The sequence below is a fragment of the Lissotriton helveticus genome, chromosome 6 (genome assembly GCF_964261635.1).
Source record: "Lissotriton helveticus chromosome 6, aLisHel1.1, whole genome shotgun sequence".
Classification (NCBI taxonomy): domain Eukaryota; kingdom Metazoa; phylum Chordata; class Amphibia; order Caudata; family Salamandridae; genus Lissotriton; species Lissotriton helveticus.
The window spans coordinates 1376653123-1376675831 of NC_136067.1; the positions used below are offsets into that span (position 1 = coordinate 1376653123).

The following is a 22709-nucleotide window of genomic DNA, read 5'->3' on the forward strand; positions in this document are numbered from 1 at the left end:
AATTATCGAGTCCGTGGACATTTGAGCTCAAGACCCTGCCGCGTCGGGAATTGAACCCTGGTCCCGGGTCTGACCTCTGCTCCAGGGTCTGCCTGCTCTAACCAGTGAGCCACACTTCTCCACTCAAAACATTTAGAGTTCTCCACCAGGTTGATGGCTTTTTTTCCATTGAATCCACTTCAGTAATAAGAAAGTGACGGTGATTGAACACCAGGGAGATTTTTGCAATTTCCTGCTCAGTACTGCTGTTGTGCACTGGGTGGATCTTGAAATGAAAAGCTGATTGACATGGCATTAGAAGGGCTGTAGTAAATAAGAGACATTCTGGCATTTTAACCACCTGTACCTTGTCCGGTGAGAAGATTTTGCTGACGAAAGAGCCAGCAGATCCACAAACTCTACATGAGGCATGGGAAGCATGCGGTGGGCATTTGGGAAGACTAACAATTTCTCCATATTTTCCATTAACTCCATTCTCTAAATAAGGCCTTTATCTTATGCCCACTGCTACTGCATAGTCCGCTAGGGTTTTAGTTTAGTCATTGTTGTTTTCCATTCTTAAATGTTGTTCTCCAGAAAAGAGCTGAACATGTACCGCTTAAGTTATTTCACAGTGATTTTGCTATTTTTTAGGCCTCAGCTAGACAACGCTTGTGCTGTCTCTTCGAGACATGTTGTATATACTTTGTGGGCTTACAGCTCGCTCATTGATTTTTTATTTGTTTATTTCAGTGTCCTTTAAAAATCCTTGCTTCCAAGCGATTTATTTGTCCTATTTGTCCCTCCTTTTCATCGGTTGTTCACTCCCATGGAGCAGTTCTGCATTTACTTGTAGCCTTACCCTTGTCCCATTTTAGCAACTATCTCTGGGACTTCTTTTTCCTTGTTGTTCCGAGCACTTTTTGAGTCAGAGGCTATGTTGATGTCTCTTCCAAGCTTGTTGTCATCATCCTTCCCTCCGTGCCTGCAGTTATTTATTTTGAATTATATTATGTAAATCACTTCATCCCCCGTGCCATGCCCCCACTACCACCTCTAGTTGGTTGCTGCTTGCATTTTAGTGCATCTTCCTTAATCTCCCTGTGTTGTACCCCCACCACCTCCTCCCATTTATCGCTGCTTGCCACGCTAAACCCCTCCTCCCCACGACATTGGTTCTAACATTTTCTTAATAAGCGATTACTCTTTTTTCATTCTGCCCTTTGCCCTCTGTGGCATGAGCCTCTGTCACCTCTTTAAGTATACACAGCACGCTATGATAGTAAGGCTCAGTTTATTCTTCCTGGTGATGCAGGTACATTACCGAACAATATTCTTGTAGAAAACCATAGACTTCTGGTACCCACCAGCGGCAGGTAGCAGGAATGTTTAGATTGATTAGAGTGGTGAACCTTTTGATCCAAGTGTGACAACAAAGGACATCACCCCCTCTACCTGTCCAGCCTACCAGTATCCCCTAAAGTCATGGATTTTCTACGAGAATTATTTGGAAAAAAAACAGGTAGGACTCACTTGAGTATATTGTTTGGTGATGCACCTGCATCACCAGGAAGAATAAAATGAGCCTCGTGGAGATCTTCATTGGGATCCTTTAGCCCTGAGGAATGCCCCAGACCAGATAGGCTAATTATTGAGGGCCGAAACATGTTGGTGACTAGCAGATGGGTCTGAGCCATTACGCTCTACCAACCCGCCGACTTGAGTGTTTTTAGTCATACCTAAAGTCCTCGAGAATAAAGGTGACAACCGAGAAACTTTGAGGGATTTTTAGATTTTCTGGATCCCACCTGATCTAGTAAGCTTTATGTAAGAATTCCCTCCTATCGCCAAGTCTTCACGGAGGTCAAGTCTGCCCATCTTATCGGGGTGGGGAGAGGATGCCGATAATGAAGCTTGACACTATTATGTGTGTGAGACATCCTCTTCCACTAAGGATGGCCTTCCCATTCAACTCTGACCTCCACTGAATTTAATGCCATCAGATGACCCCTTTGATAACTTAGCCCGTGGTTGTCTCCATGTATCTATAATTTTCCCCGCTGGCACCCTACTCACATGTGATATATGGGTACTGCTTACTGCCCCCAGAAGATCGAACCCCAGGGACACAGAGTAAACACTAGAATTCACCACAGTACCCCCTTTACTGCCCCCTACGCACACACATACTTTATGCACTGATACACTGGACACAGCTTACTGCCCCTAACTGCCCAATTCTGCATGCACAGCTCCCAGGAAACTGCCTACTGCCCAAGAAGACTGTGTCCCAGGGACCACAAGGAACAGTACACTGCAGCATTACCTCTGCTGCCTCCTACACACAATACATGCAATGGTACCCTGGACACAGTCTACTGCCCCCCTACTCCTCGACGCTACATATACATCACCCAGGATACTGTCTCTTGCTCCCTAGAAGACAAGACTACCCCATAACTCCAGTGCTACATGCACAGCACCTAGGATACTACATGTTGCCCATTAAGGACAAGCCCGAAGGACCCCTAAGAAATAATACACTGCACCTCAAAACACCTTCTACCGCCCCCTCCACACACATACTACATGCTACAGTCTACTGCCTACCTACTCCTGGATACTGAATGGACAGCACACAGGAAACTGTCTCCTGATACCTAGAAGACAAGACTACCCCATAACTTCACTACTTCATGCATAGTCCCTAAAATGCGTCCTACTTAAGAAGACCGTCCCCTACCTCCTGACAACACAGTCTCTTAACTCTCAATACTTCAAGCACAATACCCCAAGCTACAGACTACAGCTCCACATAAAAAGCAACCTTACCTCCCTAGAATACAGTGCACTGTTCCCTAACCCAGTAGGTCACGGGAAGCCCTAGGGGACTCTATTTCGTGCTACCCCCACACTGCATGCACAGCCCCTAGATCAGAATACTACCCCTGAAAGACTACACTGACTATCGACAGAATAATTTGCACCAGGGCACAATGTACTGTCTGTACTAGATTCAATCCTCTTACCCAAGGTAAAAGTACACTACCTTTCCTGAGTACTATACATTGTCCTGGGACACGTGACCCCTTAGTTTCAGTTGCCCTTCACTCACTCGTTCTCACCCCATCCTGAAATAGTTACAAAACACAGAATGACGTCATAACGGGGTTGTTGGTTACTAATTAAACAGGCTGAGGGAAGGGCTTGTTTCAATTCATTGGATGGTCATTGTAAAGCGCCACATGCCACCAACTGCCCTGCTAAAAGCTGGAGTGCACCTGTATAGTAAACGTTTTGTTGGGTAGAATACAGCGCACAGTACATAAGCAAGCACATGGTTTGTTATGGTGCAGAATTACAGATTAAAAGCAAATGATCAGCAAAAGGCTTATCGCAAGATAAAATAAACAAAGCTATTTTCAACAGATAGCACTCTGCCTTTGATATGTAGGTTTGGTAAATGCTGATGACAGCACCCAAGTAAATTTACATTTTGAAAACTGCAACCTACCAGGGGCACCAAAGAGCCACTTTGCATGTGTAGGGTCCCTAAGCCCCGCACGAAACATAACAACAACACTGGTAAAAAAATAATACAATACTATTACATAACACTTTAAAGCAGTTATATCTAAGTACTGCAAGAATTTGTTTTTGTTACACAAATTAACAGGATTAGTTTATCAACCTCAGAAAGCCCAAAGGCCAAGTTAGCCCTGTCAGGATCCGGCCACGTGACCCAGTGATAACAGTACAGTGGCCTAATAAGCTGGCTTACCACTTTATTGCAATGACCTTGACATCTAGGTTTGTCGTTGTAAATCCAGTTCGCTCACTAGAAAGGAGGTATTTTCAGATTATACCATTTTTATGTCAAACCAGATAGACACAACAGAGAACCACAAAACATTATGGTAGCAGGAAGAGGGAATAGATTTAATAAACGATTCCTAAATTTGATTCTATGCATCGAATGGTCTTTGCATTTTGATGATTGTAGGCTGTGATTCTTCTAACTAGTCGTACAGCTCAGTGAGCTGAGTGCCTGCAGCAGGCATGTGTGTGGAACATGCAAGTCATAAGTATGAATTACCCTAAGACAGACAGTACCTTCTGTTCTTGAAAGGTGAATAAAATAAGTACAATTTTTTACTAATTAATTTTAGTAGATCTCATTAAAGGGAATTGGCATATTTATTATTGTGTTTTGTTCCCTATCAAACGGTAAATTTAGTTTGGAATGCTTTGTTCATGTGTGCCAGTACTTACACAAAGGAGTAAAGTTGCATCAGCTGCAGGCACTTGGATGGTGCATCTGCCTGGGGAACACTTACCATCTGGCCATGCAATGTTGAAACACATTGACAAAGCCAATAGCCCTCGCATTGCTGAGACCGATTGGCTTTGCCGATGCTTGTTTAGCTTATACGCTTAGTCAGTTCCCTCACATTACATCTACTGCACCTTGTAGCATACCATTGATGAGAGAACTACAGTACAATACTTAACACTGCTAGGTGAAATCTTAACCTCGAAGAAGCATTACTGTTTTTAATAAACAATGTTATAAGACGACATATGTTCAAATAAGTGAACCAGAGTCAAGAGGCACATTATATACACACATACAACAGGAATACATATTATAAATATTTCAATACAACTAGATAAAAACAAGAAAACATAATTTGATACTTCTTAGGCGAGTCAATATCATCAGCTTCAATAATAAACATAGTTTGGACCAAAATTGTATGCATTTTACATTTTTACCATGGAGCATGGTACTGCCTAAAGCAGCTGTCTAGTCATCAAGAAAGTACTTACATAACATTTGTAGGCGTGGGTCAACTGGACAGGAGCAGAGTGGATACCTGTCCGGTTCAGTGGACCTTAAGGAGCCCGGAGGTTCAAGCTGATTAATTGCGAGAGGATCCTGAGGTTGTGAACCATAGCCAGTATCTTTACTTTGCATGTGTAGTTTTTGGCTACTACCTGGAGGCTCACAGGGCTGTACATTATCCATGTTGGGCTCTCGAGAAACATTTTCAATACTTTTGTTTGACTGCATTGAGTTATGTCCAGCATCAAAGGAACCTGGGGAGAACCAGCCAGCATCACGACGCTGGGTACGCATCAATATATTATAGTCCATGGAATGTGAGTGTGCTTCGCCACCTCCGCTGTAAGGACGGGAGTCCGAAAACTGTGAATCTGAATTTCCTGGATGAAATCTGTCACGATGTTGGCCCAGGTTGGCATGATGTGATATATGGCCAGATTCTCTACCTTTCACAACTTCATTTTTGTAATTGCGATTTTCCAGACAGACCTGAGATTCATCATTCTCTTCAGGTAAACTTTTACTCATTTTAGTAGCTGAAAAACAAATTGACAAAATATGAGGATACTGATAAAATGCAGGCTTTGTGGAGCTGTGCAAACGTTTTTAAATAGAGAAGCAGAGAGAGAGAGAAGATTGAGGGGGAGAGAGGGAGAATAGAGGGAAGCGAAAGAGAGGAGCAAGAGAAAGCGCTAGAGTGAGCTCCAGTGTGTGCCCGAGTCTATATGTGCTTGTGAGTTGTGGTGCCTCTGACCAAACCACCACAGCTTTAATGTTGGATTCCACGTATCCTTGGAGTCAGGGAGGTGTGGAGAGTTTTGGTGATGCCAAGGCTAACCCCCAGTGCCCACATGAATTACTGGCAGTATTTAATGGCTATTCTAGTTATAGTACAAAAAAAAAAGTCTACACTGCTGTAACCTCCAGAAAAGTTTGTTTATTTGCTCAGCATCGAAAACATTTAGCTGGAGACTAATATTTGAGACCGCACAAAAGGTACCTTAAAGAGTAAAAAAAAAGTGCAACGTTGGGCGGACAGTGATGTTATGCTATGCATCCTGGCTGGTAACGTTTGCTTCAAGGAGCTACAGCACACTTTATACACTTTGGTACTGCACTAGCCCCCACATGCATCAACCTATTTAGGAAGTGCAAACGGTGCGAATCGGTAAATTCGGCCGTTTGCACTTCCTAAATACGTTTTTGGGATGCATCAAACAGAGTGTCAAAATTCGCTATTTTTTGCATTTCTTAAAAATGCAAATGCAATTAAGGAATCGCATTTGTGCGATTCCTTAAATGCAATGCATCATTTTTTTTAAAATTGCAAATTTTGAAATTGGAAGTGCAAATTAACACGAGGTTGACCCTCGTGTTAATTTGCGAAAATTTTTAAAAAAGCAAAAAAATGCATTTTTTAAACTTGCATGTTACAGACACACATCCTTAGGACATGTGTGTGTGAAACATGCACTTGAAAATACATTTCAGGGGTGCAGAGGGGGGGTCCTTTGGACCCCCCTCTGCACCCTTGCAATGCATCAACAAATTGCGAGTGCAAAAAAAAGAAATGCAAAACGGCATTGATTCCTATTGGCCTCTAGGCCCATAGGAATAAATGCAAAACGGCATTCCTTAATTGCGATTCGCAATTAAGGAATCGCAATTTCCGAAAATTAAGAAATCCTAAAAACTTTTAGGATTTCTTGATGCATAGGATTTTGCATTTCCTAAATAGCGATTCCTTAACCACTTGGATGCTAAGGCTATTTTAGATCTTTAATGTAATTTCCATTGAAATGAATGGGCACTCCATGACGAGTTACCCTTGTCATTAGCATCTCTATTTAAGAAATGCAAAATCCTAGATTGATGCATGTGGGGGTTGGTCACTTTCTTTGATGCTTTGGTACGAGAAAGCAGGTCAGCTGCCATAGCGCACAAGCCCTGTGTCCTCCTTAGTTAGTGTACAGACCGCAGCGAGCACCTACCAGCAGAAAAGCCTATGCGAAGATCTCTTTGATAAGCGAAAGAGTGTGGTGCTGACAATAGTGACTTTATATGGCCTGGGGCTATAGGTTGCAGTGTCTGCATTTTGCAAAATCACAGGATGTGAAACAGCAAAATGGCTTTTTGTTATGCACTAAACCCATTGTTCGATGCGGTAGGTGATTGTCAAATCGCAAAATGGGTTTTTAAATGCATAACGTACGCCTATTTGGAATGAGTGTGTTTAGGGCATCCATTTCAAACTACATTTCAGAATGCAGTCTGTCAATGTTTTTCAACCTTAATATGGTCGCAAAACTTTGAAAAGTTACTAACTCCCAAGTTACTGCAGTAACCTATTTGCAAAAGCAAAGGGGCAACCGTATGAATCCTTCCCCTTTGTGAATGTTAAATAAAGTGTGTTGCTAAGAAGAACTTAAGAAATGTTTTAAAAAAATCTTTTTTTTAAAGCAGCTGTTTCCTTTAAGGAAAAAGAGCGCCATTTAGTTATTTTTTAAATATATTTAAAAAGTGGTCAACGACATGATGGTCTACTGACCACAAAGGGCCCCTATGGCCATCTTATATGGTCAACAAAGCAAAACCAAAGGTGGTGATGGACGGAGCGTTGACAATACAAGCACTCCCCCCAGTCAACTGATCTGGGTTTAATCCATCACCGTTCTTTAGCCCACTCTGCCACCCCAGTTCAGACATGGCCATATGCAAATCAGTCTGACCCTGTGCCTCATGGGAACAGTCCAGCCCGAACTGCCAAGCCATGCCTTCCCTGGACCGGAAACAAGCTTCCGAGGACGGATTTCTGGCATTACAGCCGTCTTCAGCCCGGCTTGCTTGAATCCAGTGGCAAAGTGAGCAAGGGACTTGCGTCTGAGCATACCCTGCCAAATTATGGCGAACAAAGCAAAACCAAAGGTGGTGATGGACGGAGCGTTGACAATACAAGCACTCACCCCCAGTCAACTGATCTGGGTTTAATCCATCATCGTTCTTTAGCCCACTCTGCCACCCCAGTTCAGACATGGCCATATGCAAATCAGTCTGACCCTGTGCCTCATGGGAACAGTCCAGCCCGAACTGCCAAGCCATGCCTTCCCTGGACCGGAAACAACCTTCCGACGACCGGTTTCTGGCATTACAGCCGTCTTCAGCACGGCTTGCTTGAATCCAGTGGCAAAGTGAGCAAGGGACTCACGTCTGAGCATACCCTGCCAACTTATGGCGAACAAAGCAAAACCAAAGGTGGTGATGGACGGAGCGTTGACAATACAAGCACTCACCCCAGTCAACTGATCTGGGTTTAATCCATCACCATTCTTTAGCCCACTCTGCCACCCCAGTTCAGACATGGCCATATGCAAATCAGTCTGACCCTGTGCCTCATGAGAACAGTCCAGCCCGAACTGCCAAGCAATGCCTTCCCTGGACCGGAAACATGCTTCCGAGGACCGGTTTCTGGCATTACAGCCATCTTCAGCCGGCTTGCTTGAATCCAGTGGCAAAGTGAGCAAGGGACTCATGTCTGAGCATACCCTGCCAAATTATGGCAAACAAAGCAAAGCACAGGGTCAGACTGATTTGCATATGGCCATGTCTGAACTGGGGTGGCAGAGTGGGCTAAAGAACGGTGATGGATTAAACCCAGATCAGTTGACTGGGGGTGAGTGCTTGTATTGTCAACGCTCCGTCCATCACCCCCTTTGGTTTTGCTTTGTTCGCCATAAGTTGGCAGGGTATGCTCAGACGTGAGTCCCTTGCTCACTTTGTCACTGGATTCAAGCAAGCCGGGCTGAAGACGGCTGTAATGCCAGAAACCGGTCCTCGGAAGCTTGTGTCCGGTCCAGGGAAGGCATGGCTTGACAGTTCGGGCTGGACTGTTCCCATGAGGCACAGGGTCAGACTGATTTGCATATGGCCATGTCTGAACTGGGGTGGCAGAGTGGGCTAAAGAACGGTGATGGATTAAACCCAGATCAGTTGACTGGGGTGAGTGCTTGTATTGTCAACGCTCCGTCCATCACCACCTTTGGTTTTGCATCTTGAGAAGCGTGTGGAGAAGCGTGGCTCAATGGTTAGAGTGGCAGACCCTGATGCAGAGGTCTGGCCCGGAACCAGGGTTCAATTCCCGCCTCGGCGGCTCTTGAACTCAATTTCCCCGGACCTGATAATTCTTGCCTCGGTGCCTAGTCTAATCATGGGTCCCACTCTGTGACTCTGGGCAATAGCTTGCTTAATCTCCACAACGGGCCCCAGCAGCGCTTGGATGCCTGGCTTCACCTTGGGGGTGCCCAGGAGTGGACATTTCACAGGAGAGCCAGGATGGGTTCCACAGTGGTATGAATACAGCGCTACGAGACCTCTGGGTAGAAGTGCGCTATATAAATACAAACACATTTACATTTACATCTTATATGGTCACAATGTTTTGCGACCATATAAGATTACCACCAACAGGAGTGAGTCGCAATTTACAACCTGCCTCATCTATAGTAATGAGGTAGGTCGGATTGTAGCTCACACTGCATGGACATTTTGGAAACCGACATCAGTATATGGGTTTGTCATCATAATTCTATTGCATTACTACAATGTTGGTGCGCAGTTTGCGACTACTTTTTGCTAATGGAGTATTTGTATATCTAGCCCATAGTTTTTGAAGTTCTGCATCTATCATTTCTGAGTGACATAGCACAGTTCAAGTACTTAAGCAGTGAATCAGGTCTCTTTGAGGCTACGACGGAGGAAGTGGATCATCTGTTGTGCCTCATAAGCCTTCCGTGCTGATTCGGTAACAGAGGGAATACACCCACCAGGTCTAAATCAGCAGAGAAGCTGACCAGGGCTGGACTGGGAACCGAAACCGGCCCAGGCAAACTGCTTGGCCGACCCCTGGGAGTGGGACCGATATGGACAGCCCCCGTAACAAATACGGCCCCCCAGAGGCTCAAAACCGGCCTCCACCCTGTCGGTCCACCAGGGAAACACCCGGTGCCTGCTACAGCCTGTCCAGGCCAGAAGCGGACGTGTTTATTCAGTAAGTGTCAGTGTGTTAAGCTTAACAAGTGGGTCACTGAGCTGAGGGTGTTGGGCAGCTAACTGTGGGCCTGATATAGAGTTTGGTAGATGGGATACTCCATCACAAATATGACAGATATATCAAGTGTTATATATTACAAGTGCCAAGAGATATAATGCATATGTAATATGGTGGACAGGATTTCCCTCATCATGTGATAGAGTAATCTCATCTGTCAAACTCTAAATAAGGCCCTTTGTCGGTTAAACAGTAAATGTACATCAACAAAGAACTCAACAGACCAAACAAGATCCCACCACACTAATCCAAATCAGTTAAATGAAGACAAAATAGGAAATGACAAATTGCGAGCCCAACTATTATTATGTGTGCTTGCCAATAGTTTTGAATGAATAGTTTACAACCTATAACATGGCTAATTATTTACATATTGCTCTTCAGAAAATTAAAACACTGCATTTTAGGCAAAGTAAGGTTAGGCGGCGAACAGGTAACACTAATATTGAGGTGGTCTCAAGTTACTATGATATGGGTAATCATATTTCTAGAACATTCTCCAGGAAACTCAAGCTGGATAGTCTATAAACAGAGTTGTGCCATTAACTAGAGGCTTGAACTTCTAATAAGAAATATGGTGGGCTGGCAGACAAACCTTTGTTGATTGTGGTCTCAGAGAAACTAAACTTTATTTTAGTGTACTCCTCGGTAGTCTATAAAAACCAACTAAACAACAAATTAGACACACTAATGCATCTCTAATATATATTTGCTGAACCTAAGAAAAGCAACACGTCTGGAACTGTTGAAGTTGGAGTTTTTCTTATTTGTAAATTGGTTGTTCAGGAGTGTTTATTTTAATACCGAAGAGCTAAAACCTGTCAGCGGAATACAATCGCAGGTTTCATTTGAGAGGTGTGTGAGTCTGAGATGAGTAACCAGATTTTTACATTTTGAACTTTTTAGACTCATTGCAAAATGTTAATTCTGATGTGATGTTAACTAAAAAGATTAAAAAAATACAGATGATAAAAGTTCCAATTAAGAATTCAAGCAACAAAGCTTACATTATAGCACCAAGTTGTTTAGAAGAGTTGACGCGAGTTAATACCCTGAGATGATACATTATTTATCCAAAATTATTTAATACTAGCAGCCCGTCCCGACGTTGTCCGGGAGCAATTAGGCTTCAGGGCCCCCGCCCCGACGTTGTCCGTGGGTCCCCCGGAGCCTTCCTCCATATATTGCAGTATTATACCTCTATGTTTACTTTGTACGCTTTTGTAACCTGCACACGTAACTTTTTCCTCCTGTAATGCATCGTTTGGCTCACTTTTTTAATGCTCCGTTTGCTTCCTTTTGCTACCTGCACACGTCACTTTTTCCTCCTATACCTCTAGGTTTACTTTCTACGCTTTTGTAACCTGCAGACATCACTTTTTCCTCCTGTAATGCACAGTTTGGCTCACTTTTGTAATGCTCCGTTTGCTTCCTCTTGCTCACGATGTACGCTTTTGTAACCTGCACACGTAACTTTTTCCTCCAGTAATGCACCGTTTGGCTCACTTTTGTAATGCTCCGTTTGCTTCCTCTTGCTCACGATTTTCCTTTTTGCTTCATTTTTCTGCCGCTCACCGCTCCTAAATAAATAAATAACCTACCTCATCCGCCGCTCAATGCTCCTCCCCGCCTTTCCGCCGCTCCTCACCGCCTGTCCGCCGCTCCTCACCGCTCCTCCCCACGCCATGTCCGCCGGTTCTCCTCGCGCTCCTGGACGCCGCTCCTCCCCGTGCTCACGCCGGGCCTGCACGTCGCGGCCGGCGCTTCTTCCAAGGGACTACTTTTTTTTCGGTACATTTTTAAATAACGTATATTTATTATGTTTATATAGCCTACGTCCATCTGCACACCCTGACAATTACAACGATGTATCGGGTGTGTGAATTGGCGCTGTGGTTCCCGAGTTTACCCGCCTCAAAGGTTCAAAGTTCTTCCTTTATAATAGTAGTATAGATTTGCCATGTCTTTGAAAATATGTCCCTGGTACATAAAGTATAAATTGACAGATCTTTCTATTTTGATTCTAAAATCATCATGGTTTGCAGTTGAAAACCAAAATGCAAACAATATAAATTAGGCAACCTAGAGAATAAATAGATCCCTCATATAATATGTATTTGTCCAGGACCGCCTGATAACATTAACAAGTATCTTATGAATACACCTAGGGAAACAGACTTAATTCTGTTACAGAAGCTGTAAGACCTTATAAGTCTATGTTTACTAATCTACATTGTGCATGTACAGTTCACTTATTAAATATTGCTTTAAAAAAGTAAAATATTCTGCTCTCCTCTTTTGTGCCCATTACTCAACGGAACACAAACTGATGAGTGAACTGGAGTTCGAGAGGTTTGCCACGTGCAAACAAAACAGCAGAGGGGGCTACGATACACCCATCCCTTAAGGGCATTTTCGATAGCAATAGCCCCTCACTACCAGACATTTTAACTGTCACCAAAGTGTCCCAGTGCTGTTCCATTATCACATGCAGTAATCACTTCTGTTCCCTATGCCTTTAATTTGGTCCACAGATGCACTTATCTTTATCTGTGGCAGAATACGATATTGTACCACATGTTGAATCTATGTGTTCTAGCACAAAATGAAAGAAATAGAACCGATTAGAATATCTTTATAGTAACAGATAATAATCTGCATAATACTAAAAGGCCTGAATTTATATGTATAAGTGGCAAGACTGTACATCATATCAGTGTCCAGTCACTAACACTGCATTCAGGAGGGTCAGCTGAAGCACGAGCAGTTTCCTTATTTCGTTTAATTTTGACAGCAAACACTGACAGCAAACAGATCTGTTCAACATGAGGCACAATTACATATTCAACTACATTTGTCACTATACCCTCGTGGCAATAGTACAAACATCCTCTCAGGAAACTGCTTTGAGTTCTGAGAGAACTCATTTTTACGAATTCTACAATTGATATATGTCAGTCGACAACAACCATCTTACAGTTTGTATTTTTTAACTGTGTTTTTATTATAGTTTGCAGGCCCAGAGTAACACATGTTCAAATGAATTGTATTTTATGTAAAAAGGACATAAGTACAGTTTTGTGAAGTGAAATTATAAGAGGTAATTTAGCATTAGAGTATTGCTCCATTAGCATCCCACTTCCCTGCACCCCTCATCCAAATACGAACATAGAAAAGAAAATATAAAGAAAAACATGCTGGGTTTTCCAGGTGATATCTCTAAGTTAAGTGTCTGTAAAATTCAAGAGAGGAGGGGAAGAATTTCACCTCAAGCATTTAGTGGACTGAACAAAGCGGACCACTTTGGAAACGGCCATCTTAGAATGGGAAACAATGTATAAAACTGACCATACCAATCACATTATCATTACACTTTTTTAAACAGAAAAAAAGAGACATTTTGAGTCGCATAACATTTGAAAAGGTGCATTTAGTAAGCTGAACAACTGTCAATTAGGGAGTTGCCATTTTAGAATAGGAACCAACGTATAAAATGTACTTTAAGAAGACACTAATATGAAGCAGCAGCCAACTTCAAAAGAAAATTATATAAATAACCAAGGAGGTTGCAATGGGCTACAGTAAACCTGTATATAGATTTATTACAGCATAGGCCTGGAACGCCAATTTCCACAGGACGACAGTCCTCCTGGAGACAAAGATATAATATATGAGCCTTAAATCGCTTGCTGCTGGATGGAACTATGTAAGTGGATTCTGAGATATGCATTTTCAGATGTAAGATGGTTGTGCCTTCGGCGTGGGGATCATTGCCAAGTCTTAATGATATAATGATATAATCCATAAACAGTAATGTTGCTGTTTAATATCTACAGGTTGCCACATGCATAGATAAAAGATGGAGCATTTCTTAAGAGTTGGTTACACATTGGTCTTATGGGCACTGTATTTTAGATACAGGTATGACAACTCTCAGTAGTGTTTGACTGACAATAAAAAACGATCCACAATATGTTGAGATGATGCAGTATGAAAGTTGGCTAGCAAATTCTACAGAATTTTGGGTAAGTTTGGCCAGTAAGCATGACAATCAGTGATACAGTCATTACGAGTAATCACTGTGGTGAACTGGTAATTGAACTATAAAAGTTGTGGGATCCTTCACTACCGATTTTTGCAAGGAGCTTCGGCCAGGAGAGTACTCAACCCTACAAGGTGGTCAAGTTACCCTGTGTGTGTTAAATGGACTGTATGTGCAAGCTTGCTGTAGTAACATCAGGACATATGTGAGAACCCATTGGAGAGTATCAACAGTGTTGTCAGAGCTGTGTGAGGTATTGTGAGTCTCTGGATTTCTACTGGTTGATATTTTTTCTCCACTTTTCTCATGGCGATTACAGCGCGCAGCGCTGTCTCGCCAGAGATCTATTGTTACTGACACAGCATTCCAGGAGACAGCACCTGGCCGCGCGCATTTCCTCTCCGAGGAGGCGATCGGAGCTGGCCACGCGCACGCGAACGCGCTCGCTGTGGCCAGCTGCTGTCTCCTGGGAAGCTCCAACACCACACACGCATGCGCATACACAGAGACACACACACGAGCGCCCATGCACGCACGCACGCACGCACATACAGACACACACACACCCCCCCACACATACACACACACGCGCACACACACACGAGTGCACCGCCCGCCCCCCCCCGTCACACACATACACACACACGAGTGCACCGAGCCCCCCCCCCCCCCAGCCCTTTTGAACTTACCGGGCCAATCTCGGGGGACTCCGCTCTCAGCACGCGGCAGGGGCAGGCATCGGGCATGTGCCTTGTGCCCCCTCCGCAGAGTTCACGCTGCGGCTCTTGCCAGCTCCTTTCCCGGGGCTCCCTCTTGGTCAAGGGAGCCCCGCAACACTTGCGCAACCTCCTGCTGGCGGCCCCAGGGCTCTCCACCGCTTACAGGTGCCCCGGGCCGCGATACGCATTTACTCTGCCTGCCTCCCCTTCCGGGTCCGGACGCGGCCCCGCCCCCGTCACAGGCGACATTGCCTGACTTCCGGTCCGTGCACGGCGGGATTCCGGGGGCATTTTCTGCCACACAAACCTGCCAAATTTTCACTCTCTTCCCTGCCCGCTGCCCACGAAGGAGGCCCGGCCCCCAGGAGCGGGACCGGGTGCCAGAGTCCTGCTGTCCTGGGAGCGGAGACGCCGCCGACGGAGCCCCGGAGCAGCATGGAGACAGAGTGAAGTCCCCAAGAGGCCCGGTGAGTGCGGGCGTCTCGAGGCGGGGGCCCCAGTGTTCTTTAGAGGCCCCGTGGGGGCCCGGGCATACTCCTGGAGCGGCCCCGGAAGGCAGCGGGCCGATCCCCCTTTAATTCCAGCAGCTCTGCGGGCACTGTTATTTCGAGTCCCCAGAAGGGGGACTCCAACGTTTGGGGCATATTGGTTCAAAGCCCCCCAGGGGCTCCTGGCGCCATTATCATTTCGAGTCCCCCAAGCGGGACTCCAGCATCACGGGGCAGTTGTGTTTGCTTTCTTAGCCCACGAGGTCTCAGGGGGCCATCATTGTACGAGGGGGTGCGTCGGGGCACATTGCCGGTGCCCGCCCCCCTCCTGCTAAAGTGGTAGCGGCATTTGGTTATTTTAGAGCCCAGAGAGGCTCACAGCCCACCGTGCCTGAGGTGCTTCATCAGAGCTGTGTGAATAATAACAGCTGTGAGCCCGTGCCTGAGGTGCATCATCAGAGCTGTGTAAATAATACCTGCGTCAGCCCTGTGCGTGAGGTGCATCATCAGAGCTGTGTGAATAATAACAGCTGTGAGAGCAAGGAAAAGTCCTCCAGCTTCCCAGTCCAGCAGGCATCCAAGCAGCCAGGGTTGCAATTAGTGCTGCAATATTTAGCAATGAAAAAAGCTCAAACTTAATTACTGCGAGACCTATTGCATTGCAAATGCTTGTTTCTATTAGGTTGACTACCGTAATGTTAATCCTTTTGCTCTCTGCCTCGTGACATCTGCAAATCGGATCTAACCACGTGTGTGATGCTGGAATGCATGAAGTGCATGCTTTGCTCCTGCCTACATCAAAGCTGGATCTTGTTGATCTGATGTTGCACTACTTCTGTGCATGCTCATGTCATCATGCAAAGGTGCCATTTTGGATTAAATAAATATGCATTGTGGTGCATGCTGATCTTTAGACACACTGTGTCAGAGCTTCTTTTCGTGCATTTCTGATGCGTATGCTGTGATGCACACACCTCATCATTTGTCAAGATTATTATTCTGCTTCAATGAACAAGTCTATTTCATTGATTAACTTTGAGCATTCTCTGTGATACGCTCATCGTTTTCTTGTATTCTAGGGGTCAGTTGTTCCGAAGCATTCTTTGTCAATTCACCTGACAAGCCAACTGTGGGGTTTGAATAACGTTGTCTCACTATGGATGCATATAGCCACATTATTGCTCCCCCTCTTTTTTTCCATCTCAAGAAGGTGGTCCATCAATTGAAAAAGAGGTTTGGGTGGGGATGTTTGAAAATGACATCACTTCTTTGGATGGTTGGATGGTTTTATTCCTGTCAGTGTTATTGTTAAGTGGTCTGGGTAAGAAAAGGCAGCATATTTTTTAATATTTGACTATTACCTTTGGACCAAATGGTCAACCACTTGATAACAGAATCATTTAGATGACTTGAAACCATAATTGCGGAAGAAGTCGATTTGATTATGGGTAGAAATAGGTTTTACATGCAAGCGCATAATAAGAATTAATGCGTGGCTACATTTGTAGCCAGACTCAGGGAACTAGCCGAGAAGTGTTGCTTTGGAGTAACGACTGAAGCACTAATTTGTGATCAAATTATAGTTCAGTGTCGGAGTAAAAAGATACAAGAGTGTCTTTGGGTAGCTAAAGACTTAAAGATGCTATAGACATCGCTACAGTGGTGGAAGTCAGAGTACTGTATGAAGGTGATGAGTACAAAAGATAGAGGGGGGAGTGAAATGACCCCTACTGAGACAAATAAGAATGCTAGATCAGATGGTAATGCCGTACTCAAATCCAACAACGACAGTAGGAAATGTGGCCATGAAAGGAAATTTTGCACGCATGTGCAAGGAGAGAAATAAGAACAGGGTTGGTGCTATGTGTATGCTCACAGGAGGGTCAATGGAGATCAAGGTTTGAGTGTTGAAGATATTAGTGTTGAAAATGGTAGGATGTGCAGCCCATGAATTTTTTTTGCTATTAATGGTGAATAGGTAGAGTGGTGGACTTGAGCTCTATGTACACTAGCATATCTAAAAAATTGTAAATTGCATATTGACCCTATACTCCTCTTTTACCAAAAGACATCGGTCCTCAATATTACCAGTGCGAAACCATTGATATTTTGAGTATATGTCAGCTACAATAACATTTGAGGAACGTCAAGCTGAAGGAAAGGCTGTAGATAGTCCACTTATTCTAGGATCAATATGATTTACATAGCATAATCAATCATAGAGCACCTAATCAGATTATGGATGTGGATCATATGAGCATAGCTTACATTTTAAATAGGGTAAAGGATGTCTTCAACAAGAAAAGTGGATTTATGAAAGGTTATATGCATAAAATTGTCCTCCAATCTAATGCCATGCCTGTCCAACACAAAGTTGAAAGTGCTCCCTTAGTGGTACGAGATGAGGTAAAGAAAATTCTAGAGGGGATTTTTAATAGAGGTGCTTAAATGAGGTATCATCAAGCAAGTAGCGGCTTCTAGTTAGATTTCGCCTGCTGTTATCCCAGAGAAGGCCAATGACTGGTTAAGGTTTTGTATCAAACTTAGGTTCTTAAAACAAAATATTGTGGCCGACACCTTTCTGTTACCCAACATAAAGGGGCTTGTTTTGTCTTTGAAAGGTGGTGAGTATTTTTCAAAGTTGGATGTAAAAAATTCTCATCACCAAATTAGTTTACATGATGAATCCAAACCACTTACAGCTCTTATCACCATGGAGGGTACATTTTAGTTTACTAGCATGCCCGTTGGTTTGTCTTCAGCGGTGAGCATAATGGATGATAGAAAATATTTTTAATGGTATGAACAATATTGTCTATTTTCAAGATGATATTTTAGTTTTAGGTGAAACAGTTGAACAACATAGTTTGGTTTTGAAACAAGCGTTACAAAGGCCGGAAAAGGTAGGTCTTATGTTGTGTCAATATAATGTACATTTTAATGAAACAATGAGTATTTAGACTTTACTATATCAGAAGGTGTTAACCGTAAACGCAATATTTTAGATGCTATCTATTTTCTACCTTTACCCAATAGAGGTCCTTCATGGGCCTCATTAGTATTATTCAAAATTTGTGGAACATTTTTTGCTGCTAAAGCGGAATGTCTTAGAAGGTTATTGAGGAAAGGATGTACTTTTTCATGGGTCTAGAACAGCAAAAGTGTTGCTGGGAAAGTAGGACCTTTTGATGACAGACTCAAATCTTATCTTATTTTGGATGCAAGCGCTACTCGGAGTGGGGCTGTTCTATCTCAATTACACTGTATGAAAGAAAACATTGTGGCATTTGCATCTCTTACCATCTCAGAAAGGAATTATTATAGGGCTCATAAATTAACTGATTTGAAGTTTGCCTTGGCAGTGACTGATGTTCGTTTCAAATAATTAAGTGTATGAGAGAAGTAATTACAACAGGCGCCAAAAATAATCTTGAGTCGATTTTTGCTGAAGAAGGTCTGCCATCTGTTCTTATCACAGATATTGGAACTTAACTCACAGCTGGTGAGATCGTGAAGTTTCTATGGTCTAGTGGTATTAAGCATAATTACACTTCACTTTACAATCCCCCAGCCAATGAATTTGTGGAGCGTGCCACAAAGACTGGGCAAGGGTACCATTGGTGATGGCAAATGGACGAGATGTTGTTAACATGATTGCTGATGTGATATGGGCATACCACACTATGATGAACAGGGTCGCACAAAGGTCGACTTTTGAGTTGATATGTGGATGCATTCCAGGTACAAAATTGGTTCCAGCCAGATTAAAGGTTTGGCTTTTGAATAATGATTGTAATTCTATGAGTATTAAAAGTGTGGGGCATGATAAACTCAGAGTGGGTGATTGGGTTTAAATCAAGTCATAATGTGATATGGGCATACCACACTACGATGAAGAGGGTCACACAAGGTTGCCTTTTTAGTTGATGCATGGATGCAATGCAGGTACATAATTGGTTCAAGCTAGGTTAAAGGATTGGCTTTTGAATAATGGTTGCAATACGAGTTTCAAAACTGTGGGGCATAATAAATTCAGGGTAGGTGACTGGGATTAAATCAGATCATGCTCTGTAAGGGGTGGTCTGTCAAAGTTTAATAGTCCTTTCAAGAAAAAGCAGGTACATAGGTTCTGCATTGCTCATGAAAATGGTGAGAAGTGCACTCATAGGAATGTAGTGTTGTATCTGAGAGATGGCTTGTGTGTGGAGAGGAAGTATGTTCTTGTATTAAGTTAATGAAAGATTATGAATTGTGTGGCGCAAATCATGGGCAGTTGCTGAATCGCAGGCAATTGATCTTTCAATAAGTGCAGAAGGGTATTCATGCACTGGTTCTCTTCTTCACAGTTCACATAATGCTATTGTAGAGAGAGTAAACAGGCTTTCGAGAGATCGTATATCTCCCTTATATTTTGATGACTAACCCCCAGATGCATCAAGCATCCATTTTGCGATTCCTTATTAGCGAAAAATAAGGATTCGCTAATAAGGAATAGCAAAATGCTATGCATGAAGAAATCGCTAAAAAAAATTGCGATTTCTTAATATTCCTTAATTGCGACTCGCAAATTGCGAGTCGCAATTAAGGAATACCTCCCCATTCATTCCTATGGGCCTAGAGGCCCATAGGAATGAATGGGAAGACATTCTCAATTTGCGATTCGCAATTAGCGAATCGCAAATTGAGAATGCAATTTCAAGGGTGCAGGGGTGTTCAAAGGACACCCTGTTGCACCCCTGAAATTAATCTGTGCACAAATGTTGCGCACACACATGCCCTAAGGGCATGTGTGTGCACAACATGAAACTTTGAAAAATGCACAAAAGTGCATTTTTCAAAGTTTTGGGAAATTACCATGAAGTTCAACTTCATGGTAATTTGCTCCCCCTATTAGCGAAATCGCTAATTTTTTTACTTTGTTGCATTGCATTTAAGGAATCTCAATTTGGGATTCCTTAAATGCAATCGCAATTTAAGGAATCTCAATTTAGAGATTCTTTAAATTGCGATTTTTGCATTAGGGATGATGCATCCCAAATGCAAAAATACCGGTCGCAAAGGGGCAGATTCTGAGAATCTGCCCCTTTGCGACCATATTTTCCTTTCATGCATCTGGGCCGATGTTAGATAAATTTGTCCTATGACCTGTTTACTTTTTTTTATTTCTTATTTTGTTTGTTTTTATTCTTTTTAGTTTTATGAATGGAAGGGGACGTGTTGTATTGTTTATGCCCTATGTTACTAGAATCTTTATGTTGGTTCCAATGTGTGTGTTCCAGACAGTGTCAGTTGGTGACTGGCCATCTTGGGATAATCACTCTAAGTTTGTGTCTGCAATAAACCTTGCTTATTGAAGCTTCTTGGCGAAACTCACCCCGGCTTGGAGACACACAGGCAGAGCCAAGATGGCTAACATAAACTGCTGTCCTAGTGGCAAGATGGCGGCTGGATGCCTCTAAAGTACAGTGAGAGGCGGTGAGGATCAGCTCTCCTGCTGGGGAGCGGGTGCACGCCCAGTGACCGGCTGAACCGGTGAGTGCTCGAGCTGAGGCGAGGGTGCGGGGGTGAGAGAATCGGCCCAGTGGGAGAGCGACCACCTGCCTACCGCTGCCTCCTCCCAGCCCTCCAAGTCAGGCCACCTAGACTATCAACATCAAGGCTACCAGTGGACTAAGGGCACCGGACGCTGGCAGACTCCATCAACAGCAATCTCGGAGAGCGTCTGAAGCTGCCTGACTTCAAGATGGCAGCCGGGCGATTATGCCCAGCAGAGAGGCTTGGAGTGTTAAGGCCAGCAAGGGAGCTCTGCAACAGCGGATTACACCTTAGCTGGGGTGAGGCAACAAGCGTGACTGGCGTTTGGAATAGTGACCAAATGGGCACCGCGGTTTCCTTCCATCTCACCCATCAGAGCAGTGAGGGGGGCCCCTCCGGAGGCCAAGATGCTGCGATAGGGCCAAGGTAACAGGGCGGAATGAACAGAAGCCCCTGCGCTGGTGATCCCAACCATCTAAGTGATAAAAGGCGTTAGAATTGACTGAAATACCATCCACAAGAGAGAGGGCGCCATGATGGCCCCCTCTGGGAAGCTCTCTCCCCGCTAGACATGAATGGCCACTAATGAGGCTCCCTTATTTCACCTCCCGAGATGACCCAACGTGGTGATTTAATTTGCACTGGACTCAGTGACTACGTGACCCCTACCTAGGGGATGGTCCTGCTTACTCCAACTTTTTGGTCCCCCTTGAGGCATTTTCTTCCATTCCCGATCATTCAGAACTGATCTGCTTCCCAGCCTCCTGTTTCTACTCCTCTCCCCCATTCCCTCTATCCTCTATTGGGGACTTGTTCTTCTATGTTTGACTATGCAACTGTAACTAATGTAAATATGCAGAACTATTATTCTTGCTATTCCTGACCGCAAAGTCCTGAGCAACGTGGTTGATGCCCGGTGGAGCTGCTAGACAGCTATAAAGGAGATCGGTCCCTGGTTCACCCCCTCGGCCTTCACCTACCCAGCCGGACATTGGACACAGTTCTTCCCGTCTCCCCGCTGTGTCTCCTTCCTCCCCCTCCCTCCAAAGAAACATTGCTTTATTTCCCTGTGTTTTACTATGCTCTTGTAACAGATGTAATTTGTAACTTGTAACTTAATGATCCTCATGTAAAGTGCTCCGATACCTCCGGGTCTAGCCAGCGCTATATAAAACTCTTCAAATAAATAAATAAATAAGTTGCTTCTACATCTCTCAAGTTGTGGCATCCTTCACTGCAATTTCTAAAGGTGTGAACTCCGCTACAATTTCTTTGATATTACCACAAACATTGACTCTAGCAAGCCCAAATGCATGCAGTCTCTCCTGCCTTAAAAGCTACAGATAAGAGTACCTTTACAGGTTCAAAACTGTCTTATTGGCAAATGTAGACCACTTCTTTAGCTTTCTGATGTGATAAGGCGCTGCTTTCATTTTGATGCCTGCACGATCCTGCCTATAAGTAAATATATTATTTTATATCATTTTAGTATAATCAAATGGTCTTGGATAATGTAAGACCAAATATTAATAAAAAGAGACTGCCCAGCAGACTCTCTTTGTTGCACCTTCTCCCCTTACCTTCTGTTCTTTTGTTTACTTGTCTCATTTTTTTTTCTCACTCTCCCTTTGCCTCTTTCCCCTTCCCTTCCTTTCTTTTTCTCTTGCTCTTTCACTCGTAAACCCATACAGGTTGATATGTACGATGTCGGGACACGCATGCACTTCCCCAGGCACACTATGCTCTGTATTTCTGCCCAATTACTGACACGTAGTGCAGAAGTCCATCACGTGTTGGACGCTTGGGTTTGTCGTATTCCAAACCCAAGGGACCTGGCCCATTTCCAAGTTTGTGACAGTGTTTTACTAGAGAACAGCAATGTAACTGAACCACGGAGCATGGCTATAACTCACTGTTTACGTCCTGTGTAACGATGTCAGTATAGTTTCTACATGCCTAGGAGCACATTCTCAGAAAAAGAAACGACATATAGAGC

The 22709-nt window shown here is 43.8% G+C and overlaps 1 protein-coding gene across 4 annotated transcripts in view; it reads right to left on the minus strand.

Moving 5' to 3' along the window:
• Nucleotides 1-22709, minus strand: part of LOC144763498 (E3 ubiquitin ligase TRAF3IP2-like) — a 336420-nt gene that overhangs the window by 297869 nt on the left and 15842 nt on the right. For all 4 annotated transcript variants that reach the window (XM_078649139.1, XM_078649142.1, XM_078649140.1 and 1 more), the window contains one exon: nt 4810-5361. In XM_078649139.1, coding sequence (XP_078505265.1) covers nt 4810-5353 — 544 coding nt within the window. In that variant the 5' untranslated portion in view covers nt 5354-5361. The remainder of the gene's footprint in view (nt 1-4809; nt 5362-22709) is intronic.